General features: G+C 36.0%; 1 protein-coding gene across 6 annotated transcripts in view; it reads left to right on the top strand.

Moving 5' to 3' along the window:
* PHTF2 (putative homeodomain transcription factor 2) overlaps positions 1–22,355 on the top strand; it is a 59,408-nt gene that overhangs the window by 12,201 nt on the left and 24,852 nt on the right. For 4 of the 6 annotated variants that reach the window (XM_085039868.1, XM_085039839.1, XM_085039846.1 and 1 more), the window contains exons 2-6: positions 865–941; positions 12,671–12,727; positions 13,114–13,125; positions 16,046–16,115; positions 17,789–17,947. In XM_085039868.1, coding sequence (XP_084895994.1) covers positions 897–941; positions 12,671–12,727; positions 13,114–13,125; positions 16,046–16,115; positions 17,789–17,947 — 343 coding nt within the window. In that variant the 5' untranslated portion in view covers positions 865–896. Of the gene's footprint in view, positions 1–863; positions 942–12,670; positions 12,728–13,050; positions 13,126–16,045; positions 16,116–17,788; positions 17,948–22,355 lie in introns of those variants that run through there. The other 2 variants (XM_085039876.1, XM_085039862.1) reach the window with 2 other exon arrangements.

Here is a 22,355-nt window from a genome sequence, read left to right as displayed (position 1 = left end):
CTATACTGCATATGGTGCATATCCAAACTAAAGGCACCATAGTTTGCCTTTATGTGAGGCCACACCTGGGGTGCTGGGTCTAGTTTTGGGCTTCCCAGCACAAGATAGATGTGGATACCCCTGAAGGCTTTTTATGCTTTTTTTTTTTTTTTCTTAATGAACTCTGGCTGACTGATTACATGAAAGAAGACTGTAAAAATTAGTTTCAAGATACAAATGTTTTATATAGGCTGAAAGTTTGGATTTTACTTTTTTACTCATACTGAAAACTAATTACAGTAACATTAGAGATTAACTAAAGGTATCGCTGTTCGTTGCCATTAAAACAACCATACCAATTTTCCTTGGTTTTCTCCTTTTGACTTAGTTTTGGTCTACTCTTTTCATGAGAATATTGATTTTATGATTAGTAAAATTTTATCACTGGTATTTTTTTCTTCTTCAAGGGTATCTAATAGTCTTTGTGAATCTTTCTTGCATTTTATAGCATAATTATTGTGGGACTTCAAAATACTGTGCTGGGCTAACAACTACAGGTTGCTTAATTTAGCAGGAAAAAAAAAAGCTGCATGTAATATAACATTTGTGAGGTTCCTGTGAGGCAATGACAGATCATCTCTGTGCAAACTCTGTGTTTTACTGGGAGGGACAAAACTGAGGCTTTTGATGTCCTGTAGCAGCAGATTTGTAGTTTTTTGTTTGCCTGGTGGAGAAAACCCAAACTCTTACTAAAATAGAAATGAGGCAATGTGTAAAGTAAATACAGCTGTTCAGTGATTTGCAGGTAACGGGAGTGTTTCTACATTCCCCATTTGGCCTTCATAGGGAAGGTGGAAGTAAAGTTCTGTCTCTTTCTGTTAACAGCCTAAAATGACTCTGTGAATTCAGTGGAATAAATGGCGTCCAAAGTAACTGATGCTATAGTTTGGTACCAGAAAAAGGTAAGATTTCTATTTGTTTTTATGGTGGCTTATTGTGTTTATGTGTAAATATAACAAATATAAAATACTTATGCATTACTTGATAGCACTGTGTGAGAGTGAGTAGCTTGAAACTCTTCTTCCATAAGTAAACTAATATTTAGTGACTGTATCTAGTGAAATGAAATAGCTTGTGGTCTATGCTGAAAACTCCTTACTCCCGTGGTTACCTGTGCTCTGCAATAAAAGAAAATTTGCATTCTCAGTAGGGTGTTAATCAATGAACAGGAGAATGTTGTTTCTATAGCGCAGAAAAGAATCCTTGCATTTAAGTAAAAAGTAAGAATTGAAACAAATTTTCTATCAGTAACAAAAAACCAGTTTAATCCCTACTCAAGACAGTGAGTCTTGGCTCTCCATGATTTAATAAGTTTCTGTGAGTTAGTGTTTTCCTTGGGCCTGTAGCTGTCTTTTGGAGAGAGTACATCTTGTCCTTAAGTAAACGATGGCAATGGTCTTCAAAATAGGAATTCTGGTTAGCTTCTAGCAAAGCCACAGTTACTTTCTAAAAACAAGACAATACTGATCTGTTTTGTTGAGGTCTTTACTACAGTGAATTAAATGAATAGTTGACGGAGCAGAAAAACTAATTTTGCTGACTTAATTTGTAACAATCATTATGTATTAAAATTTTGAAAATAATTCAGTTTAATGATGAATTTTTTGTTTGTTTTCTTTACTGTGTTCTTTCCCTTCTCTTATTTAAGCTTTACAAAGAGTACTCCTGCAAAAGTATCAGTGGAAGTGCACAGTGGTTTCTGAACAGTTTCTTGCTTGCAGGTCCTTTCATAAAGGTTTGGAAGATGACTTGTGAAAGATTTAATGCAATGAAATTCAATGCAGGATCTCATGGAAGGGAAAATGATGCTGATTTTATCTGCTTCCACTCACTCTCTCATATACCCAATTCACTCACTGTATAGTCATATCAGAATACTGATAGTACTTCCAAATGCCAAGCTGTGCTTGTATTTGGTCTGGCCAAGCCCCCCTTAGTGCAGTGCAGGAGATGCTGGATGTCACATCCTCATCACACCCCTGGGGCTCTTTTTGTTGGTGATGATGCACTACTCTTTGGACAGATCTTTCATCATATTCAGCTTTATATTTAGATGGTCCTTTGATGCAAGAAGGAGCCTGCAGCCTCTGGAAATCTTAAATGAGGTTCACGTTTGTTGTCTGGTTAGTTTTGGTTTTGGTTTTTTTTTTCCAAATACATGTCTGTTTTCCTACTGGTCATACAGTAAAGGGAATGCCACATTTGATATAATCCAACTTTCCATCCTGCTGATGTTGGGAAGGCAGCATCTTCTGCTGATGAGTCACTGTGGTGTGATCTTACAGAGGGCAGACCTTCTGGTCTTGAGATAAACAACCCATTCCTCAATTTTACTTTTCCCAGGGCACTGCTCCTAACAGGATTACTTGTTATCAGTACAGGCCATTCTTTTAACCCTTGTTCTGACTTCTTTTCCAGTGATTTCACACACTGGAAAAAAAATCTCTTTTTTTTTTTGTTCATAGGAAAAACATTTCTGCTGCAAATCTCTGCAGGCTTTTACAGAGGTCTGCTTGGCCAGGAACTGCACACTGCCTTTATGGCAAGGAGTTGGGATGAGGTGACTTCTGTTACTCCTGGAAAGACTGAGCTGTCTTCAGGAGGGATAAGTTCATGTATAAAACAGATGTCAGTCTAGTCCCTGGTGTGATTAAAATTTAATTGCAATCCACGTGTGGACTGGGGTCTGCCAACAGAGCAAGTTACACTGCTTTAGTATGAGGAAGTGTAATGTTTGGAGACAAATGGCTGTGTTGCTGAAAAGTTGCATCTCCTGGAGGTGTTAATGCGAATTAGATTATTTCTTAGGTGCCACATCTTGAGGGTTCTCCTGGATCAGGCTGATAACCTCAAAGAGTTTTCTAACTTTGTAGTGTCATGTGTGTGATCTGTTCCTGGGAGTATCTAGACTCTTTCACCTATGCCCTTGATTTCATTTATTTATTTATTTATTTTTGTTTAAATCTGTTGCATGGCGCAGTATTTTTTCCCCATGGATTCGTTGTTTGAACCAAAGATTTCAATTTGGGGAACAGAGAGTTATGCTAGGGTTTTGTTAATACCTTTTTTTTTTGTCCTTTCTGATACATTTTATTTATATAGTTGCTTGTTATGTCAAGATACTAAACTGTGTGAACTGGTGGTTCCTTCCAGTTTTAAATTTTTATTTCAGTTTTTATTTTATTTGTCAGAGTTTTCCTGCTTACCATGCCTTTTAGATCTACTGACTCATCACAGCTGTAACTGGAATTGAAAGTGGGGTGGGATCAAAACTTAGCACATTGTGGCAGTAGGAGTTTGTTTCTGGGGCAAGAGAAAACTGGGGTTGTAGTCAGTATTGATCAAATTGATATGACTTGCCTCTGTGATAAAATGAGAAAAGCTGTTTTGGGGAGGTGTTTTCAGATTAATAAATTGGTACATGAATTACTTAAAAAAGAACATTAAGAACTTCTGCTATTTCTAGTTATACATGACTAAGAAGTATTTGAGTAGGTTGAGGCTGTGTGAGAAATACTGAACAGATAACTTGTTCCTTGTCTTTCTTAGTTTTCAATTTTAATATAGTTTTGGATATATTTATGTCTCTCTACTGAGTTTCAAAGGTCGGTTTCCCAAACAAGAGATGAGACATTTTTATATCTCTTCAATGGAAAGAGTTAAGCAATTGAGCTCTTCCAACCCTACTTTAGGCAAGTTTTGCAAACAGCAAGTTTACTCATGACTCATACTATTGTCTGAAATTGAGCTCCTTACACCAGGATGATTTAGTAATAGCCTTAATTGTTTGAAAGGTCAGACCTTTTATTATGTAAACATGTTTTTCTGTTTTGACAACAGATTTACTCTGCTCTTAGTGCATTGGAGCTCCTGATTACAGTCTTGTAAAAATACAGTAATCAATTCTGCATAATTTTAAGTTGGATTGTAAGATTTCAGAGTGGTATTATAGCAGTTTGTTATTAGAGATACTAGATTGGATGGACAGTTTTAATGCTTCCTGTGACTGCATTACCCAACTGCTACAAATACTTTTTCAGGGCACCAAGTCTGCTAGATACAGGTTGGCTCTGTAGAAAGTAAAATAAATGAAATATCTGCTGTGTTTCTTGATGCACTAGGGAGTACAGTGCTGAGATACTCGTGTGCCACACAGGGTTTGTCTGGCTTGTTTTCAGCCCTTGGAACTGCCCCGGTTTTTGCAAAAAAGGGAGTGGCAGGAGTGTCTGCATTGCTCTCTGGAAGGGTTCCAGTCAGCTGCTGAGCTACTGCTGCCATAGATGCACCATGCTGATTAATATCTTTAGGATTATATGTAATTACCACCATACTGAATTTGCTTCTGCTTTGGAATTGATTGATTTTATGGAGAAAACCATCGTGGAATTTCCTCCATACCCCACATTTATTGTAAACAATTTCAGTATCTGGTAGCATAACTTTTGTATGAAATTGATACTTTATGTGTACTTGAAGTATTGCCTCAGTAAAAGAAACTGATGTTAAAAATAATAAAGTTACGAATAATTCAAAATACTGCTTCTATTGCTTGTAACCTTTTGCATTAATTTCTCACAATACTTTCAAGCTTTTCAGATAATAATAGATGGAATTTTTGGTCTGGTTTCCAGTTTGGAGAAGATACATGAATTTACCTTAATGATTTTCTGATTTTCAATCCTTACAGAAGCCTTGCTGCTCAAATGGGGAGCTCTCTCTCGTGCAATATTACCAACAAATTTGTACAATTATGTTGTTCCTTCTCTTGGGGATGGTTATAGAGGAAGGCAGAATGGAACTTAATGATTTGAAGCTGAATCCTGCACCTGTTTATATATTAGTTAACTCTGCCAATGCAGCTTTCTGCTGTTTTGGGTGTCCCTTAGGTACAGCTGTTAAAGGGCACAATAAAATAAACGAGATGTTTTCTCTCTCATGGCTTTAAAGGACAAAATTTGAGTTCTAATGGCATGGCTTTAACATGTTAATATTCAGTGTTTTGCAGCTCATTAGTCCAAGATTATAATTGCCTATTTAGATTCATAGGATGGCCTGGGTTGGAAGGGACCTGAAAATCCATCATGTTTCAACTGCCCCACCATGGGCAGGGACACCTTCCCCTAGAGCAGGTTCAGCTTGGAGCACTTGCTAGTGAAGGCTGAGGCAAAAACATCTCCAAGTTCCCAATAACCAGCTTTCCTGGTTCCTTATACGGAGGGCTCACGTTTTTCCTGGTATTCCTCCTGTCATCAACAAACCTGTAGAAGCTTGTTTGTGTTGTCCTTGAGGTCCTTGGCCTTTAACTCTCTCAGTGCTTTACCTTTCCCAACCTGGTTCCTGTATAAAGTTAATGAAGGAGGAAATAAAACAAAAATTATATCCTTCCTTGAAACCACCTGATTTCCTTTTCGGCACTGAATTCACATGATGCCTTACTGACCCTGGCACCAAAGGCAGTTTTTGCCAAGTGCCCAGGCTGTATGGCTATTTTACCTAAAACTTTGGATGCTGAAACTGCATTGGTTTAAAAATGTCTGCCTTCAAGTGGCAAAACTTGACAAGTGTTGGACTTTCATTTGTCAGAGCACTGAGGAAGAAAATGTATGTTCAGATAGAGTTTCCTTTCACATTTGGTACTCAAGTAGTTCCCTGACCTAATGGGGGTTTACTTTCAGTGCCTTGTTTGGTGAGGCAAAACTGGTTTCTGAATCTTGTGCAAAAGGTCACTCAGACTGGGGCTGTGGCTGAATGAAGCAGGCTTACATTTTGCCTGCCTGTAGGATCCCATGCCTGCTTTGCCTTCCCACAGACTTTCATACATTTATTTAGTGAATTTGGTAAGGAAGCTCATCTAGTTAAAACAAAGACTGCGAGTTTACAGGAGATAAATCTATCTCATGACAGGGGAGTGACAAGATGAAATCCCTCTGTCTTGAGAAGGATTCTCTGATTCTTAAATTGTTTGACTAGGCCTTGAGAAATTGTAGCCTAACATTTTCTTTTCTCTTGCTGAGCGATCTGGTTGATCTTTCAGCCACCAAGATAAATGCAGGGGCAACAAGGAAAGCATTCTGTGGGAAGTGGAAATGATCAGGGACATAAGAGCAATCCTTTTCTAAAATCCCAGTTGCAACAATGGCAAAGTTGCTGGATTTTCAGAGATCTTCAGGGAATTATACTGAATAATGAGACTGCCAGAGTGGTTTTCTTTTCCCAGTTACATCTTGAGGCTGTTTTGTTTTGTGCAGGTACATTATCATTAAAAAAAATTAAAATTACAGAGGTCTAAATCGTTAACACTTGAAGAGTAGCTGGGCATGGTTAGCAGCAGTGTCGTCAGTGGACCTGGGATAGGGATAGTTCTGATCTGCTTACCTCAGACAGCATCTAGGGTGCTTTGGTTATTCCTGTACTCTCATTTAGTTTAACCTGCAAACTATTTCTAACTATTCTTCTATATATAGCTTTTCTTTGTGTTTGATTGTGTGATGAAAAAAGGTGTTTTGTGTTTTTAGTAAATCTGCTAAAATTTGTAAACAGTTACTCAGGGCAATAAATAAGTATAGCTGACAGATGTTAAGAAGAATTAATCTGTAAAGAAAAATTCAGAAAAACTATTAGCATGTAGTTGATAAATATTTAATTAGCTATTATTGGACTCTGAAAGGGATGATATCTCTGAAGTAAGCCTTGGTAAAATTATTGTTCAGTGAAATGGCTGTAAATACAGTGCTGTTGCAGTTACTGGCAGAATTTAAGTTGGCCATTAGTTGGTGATTCAAATAGTTAAGAACAAATAACTCTTATTAAATAAAAGTTTTGAATTGCTTGCTTAATTTTACTCTAAATAGCTGGTTGCAGCTCTCCCTCTGGCACCAAGCAGGGAAAAGGGGAGGGGAATCTTGGAATTTTTTTAATCAGAAGTAAAAATTCAGCAGTTAAAAATTCAAAGCTCTGTACCTTAGGATACAGAGCTTTAATCCCTTCAGTATCCTTCTCCATTTGACTAAAAGTTACTAAGCCCTTTGCTGTTAACAGACAGTGTACAACAATCATATAGTGATTTCTATCTGTGGGATTATTGGCTAAGTTTGTCTTAGTTTAGCTTGTCCAGCCCACATATCCATCATAAAAAAATGGAAAAAAACCTACCACCCTTGAAAATGAAAAACATCCAGAAAAAAACCCCATCCCAAGGCTAGAAATCTACTCCAATAGAGATAATTATACTGCTGAGCTAGTAGAGTTTTGCCTTTACTACAATGAGGATCAGTTCATGTAAGAAATAAACTGGAGTTTAAAATAACTCTTAATAATTCTCTTCTAAGTTTTGAGAGAATGAGACATATTGTAAAAATTTATAATATTGCCTGTATATAAATTATTTATATATTGATATCTTAATACTAAAATTGATACAGAAAATCATGTAGTTATTTTAATAATGTTGGACTGTAAAAGTTAATAAAGCATATTAGCTAATATTTTAGCACTAAGTATTTTATTAAGGTGTCAGACAGTCCAAGGAAGCAACTTTGTTATTTATTTACCAAACTCTAGATCTTATATCTTTGGAATTTGTAATACTATTGTGATGTGGCTTGTAAAAGTGTTTAGAGGTTTTAAAGAGCAAAGTTTAGCACACAAGTTTCGTTATTGATAAACATTAAAGTTTTAAGATCCAACAGGAAATACTATGTATTCTCAGGATTATAATCTTTGCTGGTCTGCGTGGTCATAAATTATAAATGCCTCTTGAAATATTGATCAATTCCATTAGAATCACAAGGGCCTTGTGAGTATTGGGCTACAGGTGGATACCATCACTGCATTAGCTTAAAGTGAATATCAGTGTCATTCACAAAGCTCAAATTCAATCTTGATGCCCACGTGGCTTGTTGTGAGAAAGGCACTGGGAAGAAACACTGCACAGTGCTAAAGCCCTTTCCATTGTGCTCTGGAATAAAAATTTGCTGTGTTTTCAATAGCTTAACTATTTACTTAGGCTAATTGCTGTTGCTGTTACAGAACCAAACTGTACAGGTGCCACATTTTAGATGTATGAAGAAATTTGATCAAATGTTTCCTGATGTGTTTCATTGGGAAAGAATAAGTGCAGTTATTTTGGATAATTGCAAGAGATGCACATATCTCTTAAACCAGGAAAATGTTATGAGGAATTTGCACTTAAAAAGGATCTCAAATTTATTTAATCTTTCAGTAAAGAGATAGCTTTATTTAGTTTTACCAAAAGTGAAATTGTATAGCTTAATTTTCCATGCCAAGTCACATACAAGTTAGTTCAGGATTTTTTTGAAATTAATTACTTGTGAGGAAACTTTTTTCAAGAAAACCTATTTTAAAGTTTATTACACCTTGTTAATTTAGGGTGTTAAACCGCTGCTTCTCCCTTGTAAAAGAGTGGCTGTAGTTTTCAGTCTTTGCATTTAATCCCTTATATGCTGTAAATGTATGGTTTGAAGAATGGTTGCTAATTCTGCAAATGCATAAAGGAACAGAATCCTTTCATCTTCTTTACTCGGTATTTATTGAGGAGTGGGATCTTGAGAACTGAATGTTTTAGAGGTAACTGATGTGGATAGACTGGATAAAATCTTGGCATTGAGGAGGCCTGGGATGCACAATTTAAACTAAGTGTGTATAAAATAGCATTTAGTAATTTATCTATTTCTGCTACAGGTAGGTTATACCACAATTTTTAATATCTGTAGCGTATTACTGACAAATTTTCTACAACAGGGTTGTGTTGATGCTTGGTGATAAATTTACATTTCAAAATGAGATAGGCTTGTTATCTAACTTTTTGTTAATCTATTTTCTGCCAAGTCATAACAAAAAATGCTGTAGAAGACAATTTTGGATAAGATATTTCATAAATGAAATCTGAATAAATTTGTGTGAAATCAATTTAAAGCTGGGATGTTGTGTTTTATAGTTTGCTTTAAAAAAAGTTTATTGCCAGTTGTAGGCTGGACTGATGGATTGAAAGTATTGGTGACAGCACTAACTCTTGGAAGAGATTTTAGAAGCATTTTTCACAGTTGTGTACTTAAAAATGGGACAATTTTTTTTTTACTCCTGTGTTTTGTACTTTAACTTTCCTCTGAAGGATCGTGCAGGATTGCAGCTGTGAGGGATGAGACTGCTGGTGGGTTCAGGAGTAGGGAATGGATACTGGAGTTGATCAGGGTATTCCTGCTGGCAGAAGAGTTCAGCCAAGGGAGCTTGGATGTCTGTGGAGCAGCCCTGGGGACAGCTGCATATTGAAGGAAACCTTGCTTTGATCAAGTTCTGTGTTTGTTTAAATTCCTCAGGTTCCAACCTGATCTTATCTCTGCAAGGTTATTCCTTCCTTTTACTTGCCTTAAGAGCTAAATTTCTTTGGTGCTAGACTAGGTGCTAGGCTTCTTTTCCATGTCCTGCAGCTATGTACAATTCTAAGGAAATACATGAATAGCCAAGAGCCTACATTTGCTTTAGATTTACATTCGATTTAACATAAAACAGAATTCAAATGCAAATACTTGTAAATCCAAACGCTTTGAAGCTGAATTGGCTGATGCTCTCAATAATTTAAAACTGGAAAGGTTTGCTAGTATTAACTTACATTCTTCAATTCATTCACAAATTATGTTCTAGATTTTAATTCATATATGTGTCTAGTATCTCTGATAATCATTAAATGTTATAATTTAGTTTGTTTTAAATAAAAATGTATCTTTCAATGGATTCTGCAAGACACATTTCACAACCTCTAAATGTGCTTTCCTGACATAAAGGAGAGAAAAGAAATAATGCCTGTGGTTTTAACTTTCCTTATTTCAGTAACAGTAGTTCTTCCTATTTTTTAATGTGGGCAGTGAAGTGTGCCAGTATCCACTATACCACTTCATAATGATGCCTTGGTTTTCATGTGTTTTCTTCTGATACATTTGGAAGAGAAGTGTAGAGGGATGCTCATGCAGATGGTGAGAAGGGAAATTAAGTATCAGGTCAGAATTTGGTGTGCTGAGTGGCATGCACACCTGCTCCCTGAAGTACTCCTCAAATTTTGTTAAAACACAAAGAGTTGATGCTGAGTAGATCAAACAAGAAAACCCAAACAACAACAGCAACAACGTGAGGGATTGTAATAGCACGTGCTGTCTGTAATTCTCTCTTCCACTCCTTTCAGTTTGCACCATCATGTCTTACTGAATAGTTCTGTGCTCAGATTTCAGTAACTAAAGTTGATCAGAGGTGGTTGGACAGAGCCACTCCTCCAATAAAACAGTTGTAAAGGACCTTGCTCTTTAAAGTAGTTCTGGCTGTCTTATTTTACCTCCTGCTGGAAGAATTGCTTTATGGGGCAACGTTAAAAGAGAAATGTGAATGGCAAAATTCCTGCTTCTTGTGTTTTTGTGGAGATGGAAGCTGCTACCTAAAGAGGGAAAAGAAATATTTGTAGAAAAATATTACTAAGTAAGATTTTTAAATCAGTTGACTTCCTTGCCTCAGATGTGTTCTGGGATCTGTGTTTCCCAGAATTCCTTTAACAAATGGTCTGTTATTTGTCTAGAAGGAGAACGCTGTTTTAAAGACTTTCAACTCTATACCAGTTTCAGCTATGAATGGAATTAGGAATGGAGTTTGCTTTGCAGCTTTATTGGCACAAAGACTTCCTTCTGCATTTGGTTCTTGCATAACAGAGAGGGACACAGACTTGCATCCCCTTTTCTGTCCTGGTAGAAAGAAATTTGTTTGGAAGTGGGGAGGGGAGGACACAACAATATGCAGCACAAAAATTTCACTTGGAGCTCTTAGCAAATTTAATGAAAACCAGGAAGGCCTGAAATTTCATTTGAAATGTATTTAGAGGAAAAGCCAGAACAATTAGCTATAAATGCCTGGGTGGAGTGGTTATTCAATATATTGACTTTTTAATTGCTGGCTGTTATCCAGGTGGTGTTAGCTGTTAAACTTCCTTTGGTTTAATTACTTTAATTGTAGCAACTACTTAATTCTGCCCACTACTGTGCCTGACTCCCTAGTTATTTCCACAAACTCTTTTATTTTTTCCAAATGAGAGGTGTAAAGTATTTATTACTATCAAAAAGCCAGTAGATTATTTCTTTTGTAAAGTTTTTAAGTAGCAAACTATAGAAATTATTTAGCTCTTGCAAATGGGAAATATTATTTAAATTTGAGAGAGTAATTCAGTTTGGTGTTCTCATAGATATGCTTTGGAATTCACTACTCTCTAAATTAGAATTTTTAAAATGTTTTTTTTTCCCACTAATTGGTCAGGTTTAGAGGCACAGAAGATGCCTTTAGATTTCTTTGTTTGTATGTGTATTTGTGTGTTGACTTCCCTGAGTATATTTTTTTGCACTTATGTTTTATCCTTGGTTAAAAGACCCTTTTTAACTAAGAATGGCTTTTTCTTTTTCTTTCTTTCTCTCATAACTTCTAAATTAAATCTGAAGGCTGAAATACTAAAAGAGAAATCAGAACAATGTTTTCTGGTACAAGGTGTTGTGCACTTGTGCTTGGGTCTTTCCTGTCTGTTGCAGTTGTGAACTGGAAGGAGGAGTCACACTATTGCAGTAAGATTGGATTTATGCAGGTTTGCTCAGATGATGGGAGTTGTTCCTCTTGCCTCTCTGGGAGGTACCTGAGCTGCTTGTGTCACCTCTGCAGGCTGGAAAAGGATCTTTGAATCTCAGGAACTGAGTTTGTCTCACCCTTGTGACCTAAAAGTGATCTTACACTTAACTGCTCAGAGTTTGTGATATGAATTGAACCCCAGATACACATGATTTATGTGTCTAGATAGAACAGCTGGCCAGGGTTTAAAATTGCCATGGTAAAAGAGATTATTATTACTGATTATTATTTAGAAATACTGTTTGTGTAGAGATCAAAGCAATCTGATGATAACTTTTGACAAAACATGGATATGTTGTCTCATATATTGACTTGTTCTTGTCACTGTCCTACATCCTGAAGTTTAAGGTTGCTCTTCCTCTAAATATCTGACATTCAGCAGGGAAAAGTGCTATTTCTTGATATTCTTTGGGTTCCCCCTGGGCTATAAGTTGGATGATTACCAGCCTGTCCATATATCTGGTTGCTGTGCACTGTTAAGAGATAAAACTCAAGACCACGTGGCTTTAACGGTGGGTGGAATGGAATGGGAATTATAGAGGGTTTGAAAACAAATAAATTAGGTGAGGGTATGGGTTCAACTAGGTATGCATATTTCTTTTCCAGTGATCTGAAAGGCTGTGTCAGTGTAGCTGCCATAGCTCTGCTCTCTGTCAGTGTGGAGGCTGGAATGCTGACCTGGGCTGGCAGGGAGCTTGGTGTTCCCAGTGCTCAGGCTGGCACAAGTCCTGGGTGAGGCTGGGGCTGTGTGAGGCTCAGCTCTCCCTGTCACAGTTCATTTACAGACTAGCTTGATCCTGTCCAGCCAAGATAGAATGGAGAAGATAAAAATTTCTTTGTAAACAAGTATCCCCAAGGAAATAACTTGCTGGCTTCAGGCTTCTCTTGTTGAAGGTTGATTTGATTTTGTTTGCTCAATGTCTTTTCAATCCTAATTTAGATTTTTTTCTGTATTTTTTTTTAGATTGGGGCATATGATCAACAAATATGGGAAAAATCAGTAGAGCAAAGAGAAATAAAGGTAATAATACAGCATTTAAAAGGCTTTTTTTGGTGGTTGTGTATGCTGATGTAATCTACATTGTATGTGGTGGTATTTAATACTTGTAAAGTAAAACTAGACTTCTGGAGTGTAACCAAATGTAACCAGCATACTATGCTCTATTTATTTTACATAATTAATAACTCTGCAGCATTTCGTGTGATGCATCTTTCTGTATCTCAGTATGTTTTTTTTCTTTTCATTTATCTTAAGACAGGGCTTAGTTGTGTTAATACTTCTGTCTTTCATTTTTCTTTGTGATGAATTCTAATGTCAGTTATCTGAGCTCTCTTTGCTTTCAGTTAGTTACCTTATACCTGCAGTTTACTTTCCCTCCTTTATGATGCTGTCATTGTTTTGTACAGTTTATTAGACTGGTAAGTACCTCAGGCTTTGTTTCTCTGAACAAGCAGTTTAACAGCGTTCTGTGCACTTTGGTTTAACTAACAGTACTGTCAGTGTCTGCAGCATTGCTAAATTGCTTGGGAGATAAAGGAAGCAATCCTATAGGTACTAGTTCCATGGGTTGTATATGATATCATGTCCACAATGTTAATTTACTTAACGTTTTCTTGCAATTAAACTCTTTTTTTTCCCCTCCAACATTGCATGGAAGTGTTGTGCTATTTCTGCATGAGTTTCAAGGTGTTGCTAATACTTAACATCAGTAAAATCTACATTGTTTCAGTTTCCCATGGGGTGGGTTTTTGCACTCCCCAGTGCTTAAATAAAATGTGTGTGTGGACTTCCTTGCCTTCTGTGGTTACTGGCCTGAGCTACAGAGTTTCTGTATGGAAATACACAAATTGAGTTGAACTGGATGGTATTTCAGCGGCACAGCTGAGCCTGGGGGTGCCTGAAGGGTCTTTCCCAAGAAAACCCAGTACAGCTATGAGAGGAGTTCTTGTGACTGCTGTGTAATAGCACATTATCCAAGTAGTCATTGCAAATAATGCCCTGTGCTTGTTCAAAATGCATCTTGTCTGGCTCAGGAGTGCAGTAACTAACAAATGACTGGTGGTGTCTGAGTTTGGGTTGACTGATTGAAGTGCAGTTTTGGTAACACCAAGGCACATGACTAACTTCAGGTATTGCACATTAGTGCCTTAGTCTCAAAGCTCCTGTAGTGCTTTGACATTATAAAAAAAATATATATATATATTTAATTACATAGTAATTTAGAAATTAACTTCACAAAAAATCTGAAAAATTCTTAATTTTTAGTAGAAAATCCATTTCTCTTACTATGAATTTATAATTTAGTTATAACTATAGAATCTATTAAAATCAATTTTAAAATTTGTGTAAAGGAGTTCTTACCATAATAGCAACTAGTTGTAAGCTTTTTTATTTAAATGTTCTTTTGCTAATGCTTAGGTGGAATGTGTTTGGTGCTGAATAGAAATTATATGAACTAACTGGATGGGTCTGAGCATTGTGAAACACTGAATTTTTTAAAAAATAACCTTAGTCTGAAACACTGCTGCTTTCCATGTATGTTACAGAGATTTGTGATGCATTAAGAAAGTGGAGAAATTGCATGTGAATAAATGGAATGCTTTCACTGTGTGTGGCAAACAGTTCAGGAACCAACTCAGTGTAGTCCATGGACACTGAAAGCCTTTACTGTTTGACCAATGGAATTTTTATAGAATGAGTCACCATTTCTTTTCCTATGAAGGTTGCATCAAGTTGTATTTGACTTAGTTTTTTCAGAATTCTTTAAAATGAAAACATAATTTGAGCCACAGCGGTGAATTTTTCCTAGGATTGAGCATGTGTTTCTAGGGGATTATTTCTTCCAAGAGGCACATCTTTATTTAGACTTCCAAGAGAGATCTTGTGGCCCATAAGCACTAATACATTTGAAAATGATTACATAATTCAGCATTTTCTTTTTAAGCTTCAGGGGTTTTTCTACAAAATGGAGTGGCTTACTTATGCAAGATTTCACAAGGATCTGTAGCTGATTCTAGAATTATGATAATTTCCAATTCTAATTGTGGGCTTCTTTTCTTATTCTGCATAAAATTACTGCAGTTTTAGGACTGCAGTTCTGTAAAAACCCTGCATATTAAGGTCTTTGTAGTGCTCGAGTCTAAAACACAACTGATTTTCTGTATTTGTCATCCTCAGAGCACATTTTATCATATCCATGTTTCAGTTCTATGTATTAATTTTGTTTCGTTTCAAGCGAACTCATTTTTCTAATAGACACATTAGGTAATGACTACATATCTAGTTTGTTGTAGTTTGATTTTTTTATCTTCTGCATGAAAAATAAATCCAGTTGAATGTAGATGTGAGAAATATTTTGAGCAGCATTCAATTTAAAATTTTGCTTGATACTGTTCTTACAAAGATTAACACTATCAGACTTCATTGATCTGTCTCTCATTGATAATTTCATTTTTATGTTATCATTTATACTTAATGTTTACATTTAAGTAAGAAATGTTTTTACTCATGGATGAACCATGGCAACAGTAGAAATGTACAGTTCACCAGTGAATTTAACTGCTTGTTGAATAAAAACAGTTAACTGACTTCCATAATAATTCTATTTGCATTCTGAATATTTAAAAAAATATTTTATTGTACTCTGTATGAATTGTATGCTGTGATTTCCTTACTGTCTAATATGACCAAGAATCTGGATGGAGATGCTGCCACTAAAAGACAAAATAAGCTTGCTTTTATTCCTGCTGCTTTCCTGTTGTGTGGGATTTCCCCCCTCCTTTTAATTGGCTAGTCTGTATTCACTACTGAGAAAAAGTTCAATACTTTTCTAGAATTTGGATTTCTGAGAGCTTGCTGATTAGTGGCTCCTGCATGGCAATGTGATTTGCTATCTAGGTTTGGAATTAAGGAGTTGCAATGTAAGCATTTTGTGAAGTTCAGTTAGATATCTAAGGAGAAAAGAGATTCAGGAATGTAATTTGTTGCAAAAGTTCAGAAAAGCTAATAGAGATGTATTACTAATTTTTGCAAGGGTGTGCATACATTGTCTGCATAGTGCCAAGCCATGAGTGCTCAGTGCCTGTATGAAAAATAGCCTGGTGGGTCAGTAATTGGTTGGGTTTTATTTAGATTGTAAAGTGTGTAAAAGGCATCTATTGTGCATTGTTCCTTGGAATGTTTAATTTATAGTACTTTAAATCTATGGAGTTGACATGTTTGTCTGAATTCTCAGTAGCAGTGTAGATTAAATACAATTACTGACCACATAGATATTTTTGTCTTTTGTAATGTCTGTCATCTGCATTGAAGTATTTTGATAGTATTTGTCTATTGCAGGGTTTGAGAAACAAACCAAAGAAAACAGGACATGTGAAACCAGACCTCATAGATGTTGATCTTGTAAGAGGTAGGTCCTGAGCTAGAAAAAGCTGAATTTGTCAATATAAAATAACAGCCATCTTGTCTTATAACAAGAGTAGATTAGTAGGTTTTAAATAACCCCAAATGAAACAAAACACACCCACTGTACATAACTCTTCCCTAAAGCAGGCGGATAGAAAATATTGTGAAATGATGATACTAAGATTAAATTGAAAGCTTAAGAATTGAGTTTAAATTTTGTTGTATAGATTTAGATTTTGGGAAAAAAAAAAAAAGAAATTTGTGAATTGTCTTTTATCATTTTAGAGTTACTAGTTTAGAAGTCCCCCACTGCCATGCATTTAGATTTCTTTTAAATCTTCTGGCATCTAGAGGAAAGGTTATGTTGAAGTTTCTGGAGAGTAAAAAAGTGTTTGGGGCTTGATTGTTTCTTGCCTGTTTTAAATAACAAAACAGCAACAGAAGGTCAGATGATATGAGACTTTTAGAAAAGTCTTTAGTCTTAATTTATTATCTGTGTGTAATTTTCCTCATGCCTCGTGAAGGCTAGGAAAATCATTACTTAGTGTTTTTATCCATGAGCCCAGCAGCCAGCAAAATCTCCTTTATCCATTCCGGGAAGCCAGTCAAGGCTCTTTGGGCATCCTGACACCCAGCACTGACCTCCAGAGACCTGCTCAGCCCCTTCTCCCTGGAGCTTCATCCCCCTCCTCCCTGGAGCTTTTCTCATACCACCTAACAATATAATTTTTTAAAAATGGGAAAGTGAGAGAAAGAAGCAAAATCAAATAACATTTGAACTTAAACTAGGAAACAGTGGTAGACCACTTCAGTGTAGTGATGTATATGAATAGCATTTAAATGATGGCATGGATGTCTAAGTTGGCATTAAAGTAGTTTCAGTGCTGGCAGTGTTTTACCTGTGCAGCACAGAGCTCACTAATGCCACTGCTGCTTCTAAGTGAGATGGGGATGGTGTAGCAGCATGCAGTAGTTACCCTTCCAGTCAGTAACTTGGCATAATTTAAGTCACATCCCCATTAAGTAAATTTTTCACAGTTTTCTGGCTGGCAATTTGCAGGAAGAAAAAGAAATGGAGAGATATGGGACAGGAAGGACCTTTGAATGAGAGATAAAAAATGGGTATAGAAGGAGAGACAAAGATAAATTATTCTTTGGGTGGCTTCCCTGCTCCTGCGGCTAGTCCTGAGTTGGCCAGATTCACTTCAATGCTTCCCAGCCTCATTCCATTTTCCTGAATGACGTGGCTGGTGCAATTTATAGATGTTGGTATTTTAGGTCTCTTTGCTGTGTTGGGAAAGGACTCTGCTGTGCCTGCATGGGCATGTAGAGTTTTCATATGACTTCTTGTTGTTTCATACCAAATTTTGGATACCTCTACGAAACAGAAAAAATTTTAATAATTTATTTTAGAATAATTTTGGCATGGCAGTGTTTTGTTATTCAAACACTCTGAAATACAGGTATTTGTAGAAGTTTCTGATAATGGCAGTCAAGAGGGCACCACATTTGGATTCAGGAGATTAGTTTTTTAAAGGAGCAATTATTAAACACAGTTATTTGAATAAATCTTGCACTTCCACCATTTCACCGTCTTAACTACTCTGCTGTTGAACAACTAAGGTTTCTATTTGCCATAATGATGAAATAAATCTAAATTTCTTCTTTTTTTTAAAGGATCTGCTTTTGCTAAAGCAAAACCTGAAAGTCCTTGGACATCTTTGACCCGCAAAGGAATTGTGAGAGTAGTTTTCTTTCCATTCTTCTACAAGTGGTGGCTACAAGTGACATCAAGGGTCATTTTTTTCTGGCTGCTTGTTCTTTACCTTCTCCAAGGTAGAGTTGGATTACAGCATCAGCTTCGACTGAATGCCTTAATTTAACCATATGGAAGCTGCAGTGTGCTGCTTGGTTCACTTCGTGCTGTTGTGGTCTATTCCAGTGTTTTCAGAAAATACTGGAATGACACATTCCCAAGGATATGTCTCTTGGTTAACAGTTCTTCTACGTATATAAAGGATACATAATGAAAAATTTAACAATTTCCTCACAGTCTTTCTTCAGCATTGGGCACACATTAGTTTGTCACATCTGAATAGAATTCAGATTTTCAGGACTGCCTGATTTAGTGCAGGACAACTGTTACTGTACTGATAACTCACAGCTTTTGGGATATTCAGTTCTAGCAGTCTGACTTGGTGATTCCCTTAATTATGTGTGATATATCAGAGGACAATTAGAAAGGGAAGAATGTAATGGAGTGAGTCAGTATCTATCAGTGTGAAAGTCACCAAAACAGTAAGTGCTTCAGAAGTTTATAGAACAGAAATGGAACAGAAGGTTAATGAAAGTTAGGAGCAATATAAGTACCCTGAGAAGCTAAATGACTAATGAATTTTCTACTGAAATCCAATTAAAGTGCAATATTACTTTTTCAAATTTACCATCTGTCCTCTCAGTTGTGAATCATTGTATCGTTCGGAAATTTTAATTAGAGCAATATACGGAGTTTAGAAAAAAACACAGTACCTCTTGTGTGGTGATGTTAGCAGATATAAAATTAATCTCACTGTGCCAATGCCTGAAGACCTGCAGTACTGACAATTATTCATGTCGCCTCCTATCAAAAGTTCTTTGTATCCCCATTTCTGAGATAGATTCCTAATTTGTCTGTGCTGTGGTAAGAGATCCCATAGTGTTAATAATATTAATCTTGTTTATAGTAATATAGGTAGTAAAATATGTAAATTGTATTTGGTTTATTACCATGGTCATGGGTGTCCTATTCTGAGAAACACCATTGCAGTAATTTTATATGTCCTTATTTGTAACTTTATTTTAACAAAATATAGTCACACTTAATTTGTGGAGCCTTCTAAGACCCTAAAAGCAGAAAAATAGTGAGACGAGTACAAGCAAGTTTTTAGGACATTAATCACAGAGCTATCTTATAATTAACCTTTTTCCTCTCAGTTTTCTTGGGATCTCTGATTTACTAAGTTATGGTTGGAATGCATCATTTCCTTAATCCATATAGACTGTAATCCATAAAGTCTGTGACAAAGTATTTCTGTGGCTGTGAATTAACAAATACCAGCAAATAATTAATAGTATTCCATATTACACTTTAATCCAGCTATTTTAAATACTTGATGTTTAAACTGTGCAGAATTAGCTGCAGATTTTTTGATAGTTTTCAAATAAATTAAAAGACATGTAAGTAAACTTAAATAGTCATATTTACTTATTGGGAACTATTCAAAACAACCCTCCAAGCACTTCTAGATAAATTTTGCTTATATTTTACTCAGAAAGTGTGCTTAGTTATTAATTTTATACAATATTGGTAAGACAGCACCAAAATGTCAAGAATCTATGATGGAAACTTAAGAATAAAACACTTCAAATTCCGGTGGCCATGTTTCTGCCCTGAATTTGGATTTTGTATTGTAGCTTCGACTTTCTGTCATCTTGACGGATTCTCACTGACATTGCTGTAAAGTGGTCTGACTATATTTCATTTATAAGTGTTCAGTTAAATTATTTTATTTGATTATGAAGGATTTTCTGTAGATTTATGAATTGCATTACTTGGAATTACTGCTTTAAAATTGATTAGCTTTAGCAGGATACTTGCTAGCATTTAGGTAAATCTACAGAGGAGAATTTTTTCCTTGGCTGTAGATTTAAACTCCAGGTTTTATTTGCATTGGTTGTCTTTTGTATAAAGTGATCAGCATAATGTGTGATAAGAGAACTACAGAGAAATGTTTTATGCTCAAGGTCACAGAACAGGACAATGACTTAAGATAGAAGTAAAACCTTTTTCTTCTGATTCCTTGTCCATCTAGTGTATAGTAATACCTCATTTTTAATTTAAAATTGTTTTGTATTCTAATGGGAAAATGAAGTGCGAAGTTACAGTGTTTATTGTGTATTTCCTAAGTATGAGGCAAGAAACTTCAATAGAGATGTAATGGTTGTTTGTTGTGGTGGTGAGATATATAAATATGTAGGCATGTATTTTTAAATTTGGTGTTACAAATATTACTGAACTTTAAATGCTCTAAAAATAAATGCTGTTTGGTTTTTGAAATGCAAAGTTGTTTTTTCTGAGGCAGCTTTTTGTTCAGTGTAGTATAATTTCATTTGTCTCTGTTTTACAAAATAAACCACTGTGTTTTAGGAGGGTGGAAGTCCACATACTTACTATAAATATGTAAATAAATGATTAAAAGTGCTGTGAGAAATCATGTTCCAACCAATGCTGCCTAGCTGTTGGTAGGAGCAATTCTTGGATAACTTGAGCTAGAATGTACTGACACACTGTGCAGGATGAAAATCTTGGATTTCCCTCCCATCTTACTTAAAAAAGATCAGGAGATTAGTAACGTTTTTCTAAATCTGTGTGAAACATTGTGGTGGGAATCTGCAATCTACAGATTTTTATCTTCTGGAGGATGATTTCTTCAGCTCTGCTTTTCTTACTGTTTTTTAAGTAGCAATAGTGAATTTTAAAATTTTGTGTAGGCCTACTCATGCAAATAATTTCACATAGATCTGTGGAGCTCTGTGTTCTCAGAAGTATATGTTTACCAAATTGTATGATAGGAGTCAAAATCGGCTACTTCTTTACATTTTATGCATCATAAAGCTAATTGTCTGTGTGAGGAACTCAGATAAGCTCATTTAGAAAGAGATAACATTATCTTTTGCAGTACCTTTTGCTATCTGTACCTGTTTGTATTGGTTTTTAATAAGTTGGATTTCTCATCGATGCATATGGTCTTTCTGAGAAACCTTGTACAGCAAAACCAATATATAGTGTATATACAGTATTTAATATATAGTAATAAGGGATACTTCATGCAAAAATTTTGTGCTTTAATTTAGGAAAAACACAGAGGAAAAATTAGAAATAGTTTTCCCACAATCAAAAATAATTTCATTGTTCTGTATGTTTATCATGTTTCTAATACTGGTTACCTTGCTAAAGATTCATTCATGAAAAACACATCAAATCTCTTTTTAGTGGAGAACATCACATGCAGGTATCTGCTGTGTTAGGTGTTGCTTCATGGGATTTATTTTAGATTTTTGAATGTGGCACCTAGCTTTGTATGTGGCTGCTTTTTTTTCAGTCAGTTTCATTAGAGAGCAGGTGAAAGCTGATGAACTTGTATTTTTTGTGCTAGAAATAGGTCTAAATTATGGGGCTTTCTCTTCTGAGTAGGACAAGAACAAAACCAAGTTCTCATGGGATGTGTGGATGTCAGGCACAGAGAATTATTTCCCAGTTTTGTTTCTGAATTGTTCCTTGGAGTTTCTGTAGGTGTTTTTGTTTTATTCTCGATAGCTTCTCTGAGCTAGTTACACAACGCAGCACTTCAAGCCAGAGCAGCAAGGACATAGAATGAGCAGAGAGGAGAGGAATTGCCTCTTCTGCCTGCCTTGTGCCTGGTGGATGTGTTCAGGTTCACTTGGAGCCTGTAAAGATGTTTCTGAGTGGTTGGGCTCTGGGTACAGGAGCAAGAATAGCTGCCTGGGTGGTGGCTGTATGTGAAGAGTGGTTATAGGGTTGCAAAGCTAGCAGCCATGGAATTGGAAACTGCCCCTTTTCCAGCCACAAGTGCTAGTTGGAGTCCTGGTCACTTCAGCTGGGCTACCTCGTAGTTTACATGGTTTATCTTTTGGTATTTCCTCACTGCTAAAAAATATGCACACAAGTATATTTGGAACATATACAGGGTTGTACTTAGGCATGGCTGTCTGTCCATATGGGCAATTTTGTCCCTTGGCTGGAACATGGAGTTTAAAATGCATTCTGCTTTGTAAGGAGTTTCTGTTCTCAAGTCTCATCAAACTTGTTGGATTGTGCTGTGTCATTACATGAGATACACAATTAAATTTATTTGCGCTGCTTTAAGGATGGTATTTACTTTTTGGTTTTGTCTCCTACTGATGTTTCACCATAGTTAAAGTGGCTTCATGACAGATAGAGCTTTCCAAATATTCCTCCCCCTTTTTTTTTTCATTCAGCCACCTTTTTTTGAGTAATGCCTTTAATATCACAAGTATGAAAGAAAAGGTGGGTATTAAGAGAGTAGTCAGCTGTTTAAACATTTATTGCTGCCATTTTTCAGCAATTACAATTTTGTTCTCTCAAAATTACATGAGCTGGCTTAAAATGCAAGTAAAGGTCCACATCTGACTGATTGTGCTTTTGTCAAAAGCACATATAATG

This window comes from Lichenostomus cassidix, chromosome 1Aa, assembly GCF_008360975.1.
Source record: "Lichenostomus cassidix isolate B80296 chromosome 1Aa, HeHo_3.0, whole genome shotgun sequence".
In the NCBI taxonomy this organism is placed as follows: Eukaryota; Metazoa; Chordata; class Aves; order Passeriformes; family Meliphagidae; genus Lichenostomus; species Lichenostomus cassidix.
Note: the sequence above shows the minus strand (reverse complement) of the source record. Positions and strands in the feature narration are given on the sequence as shown.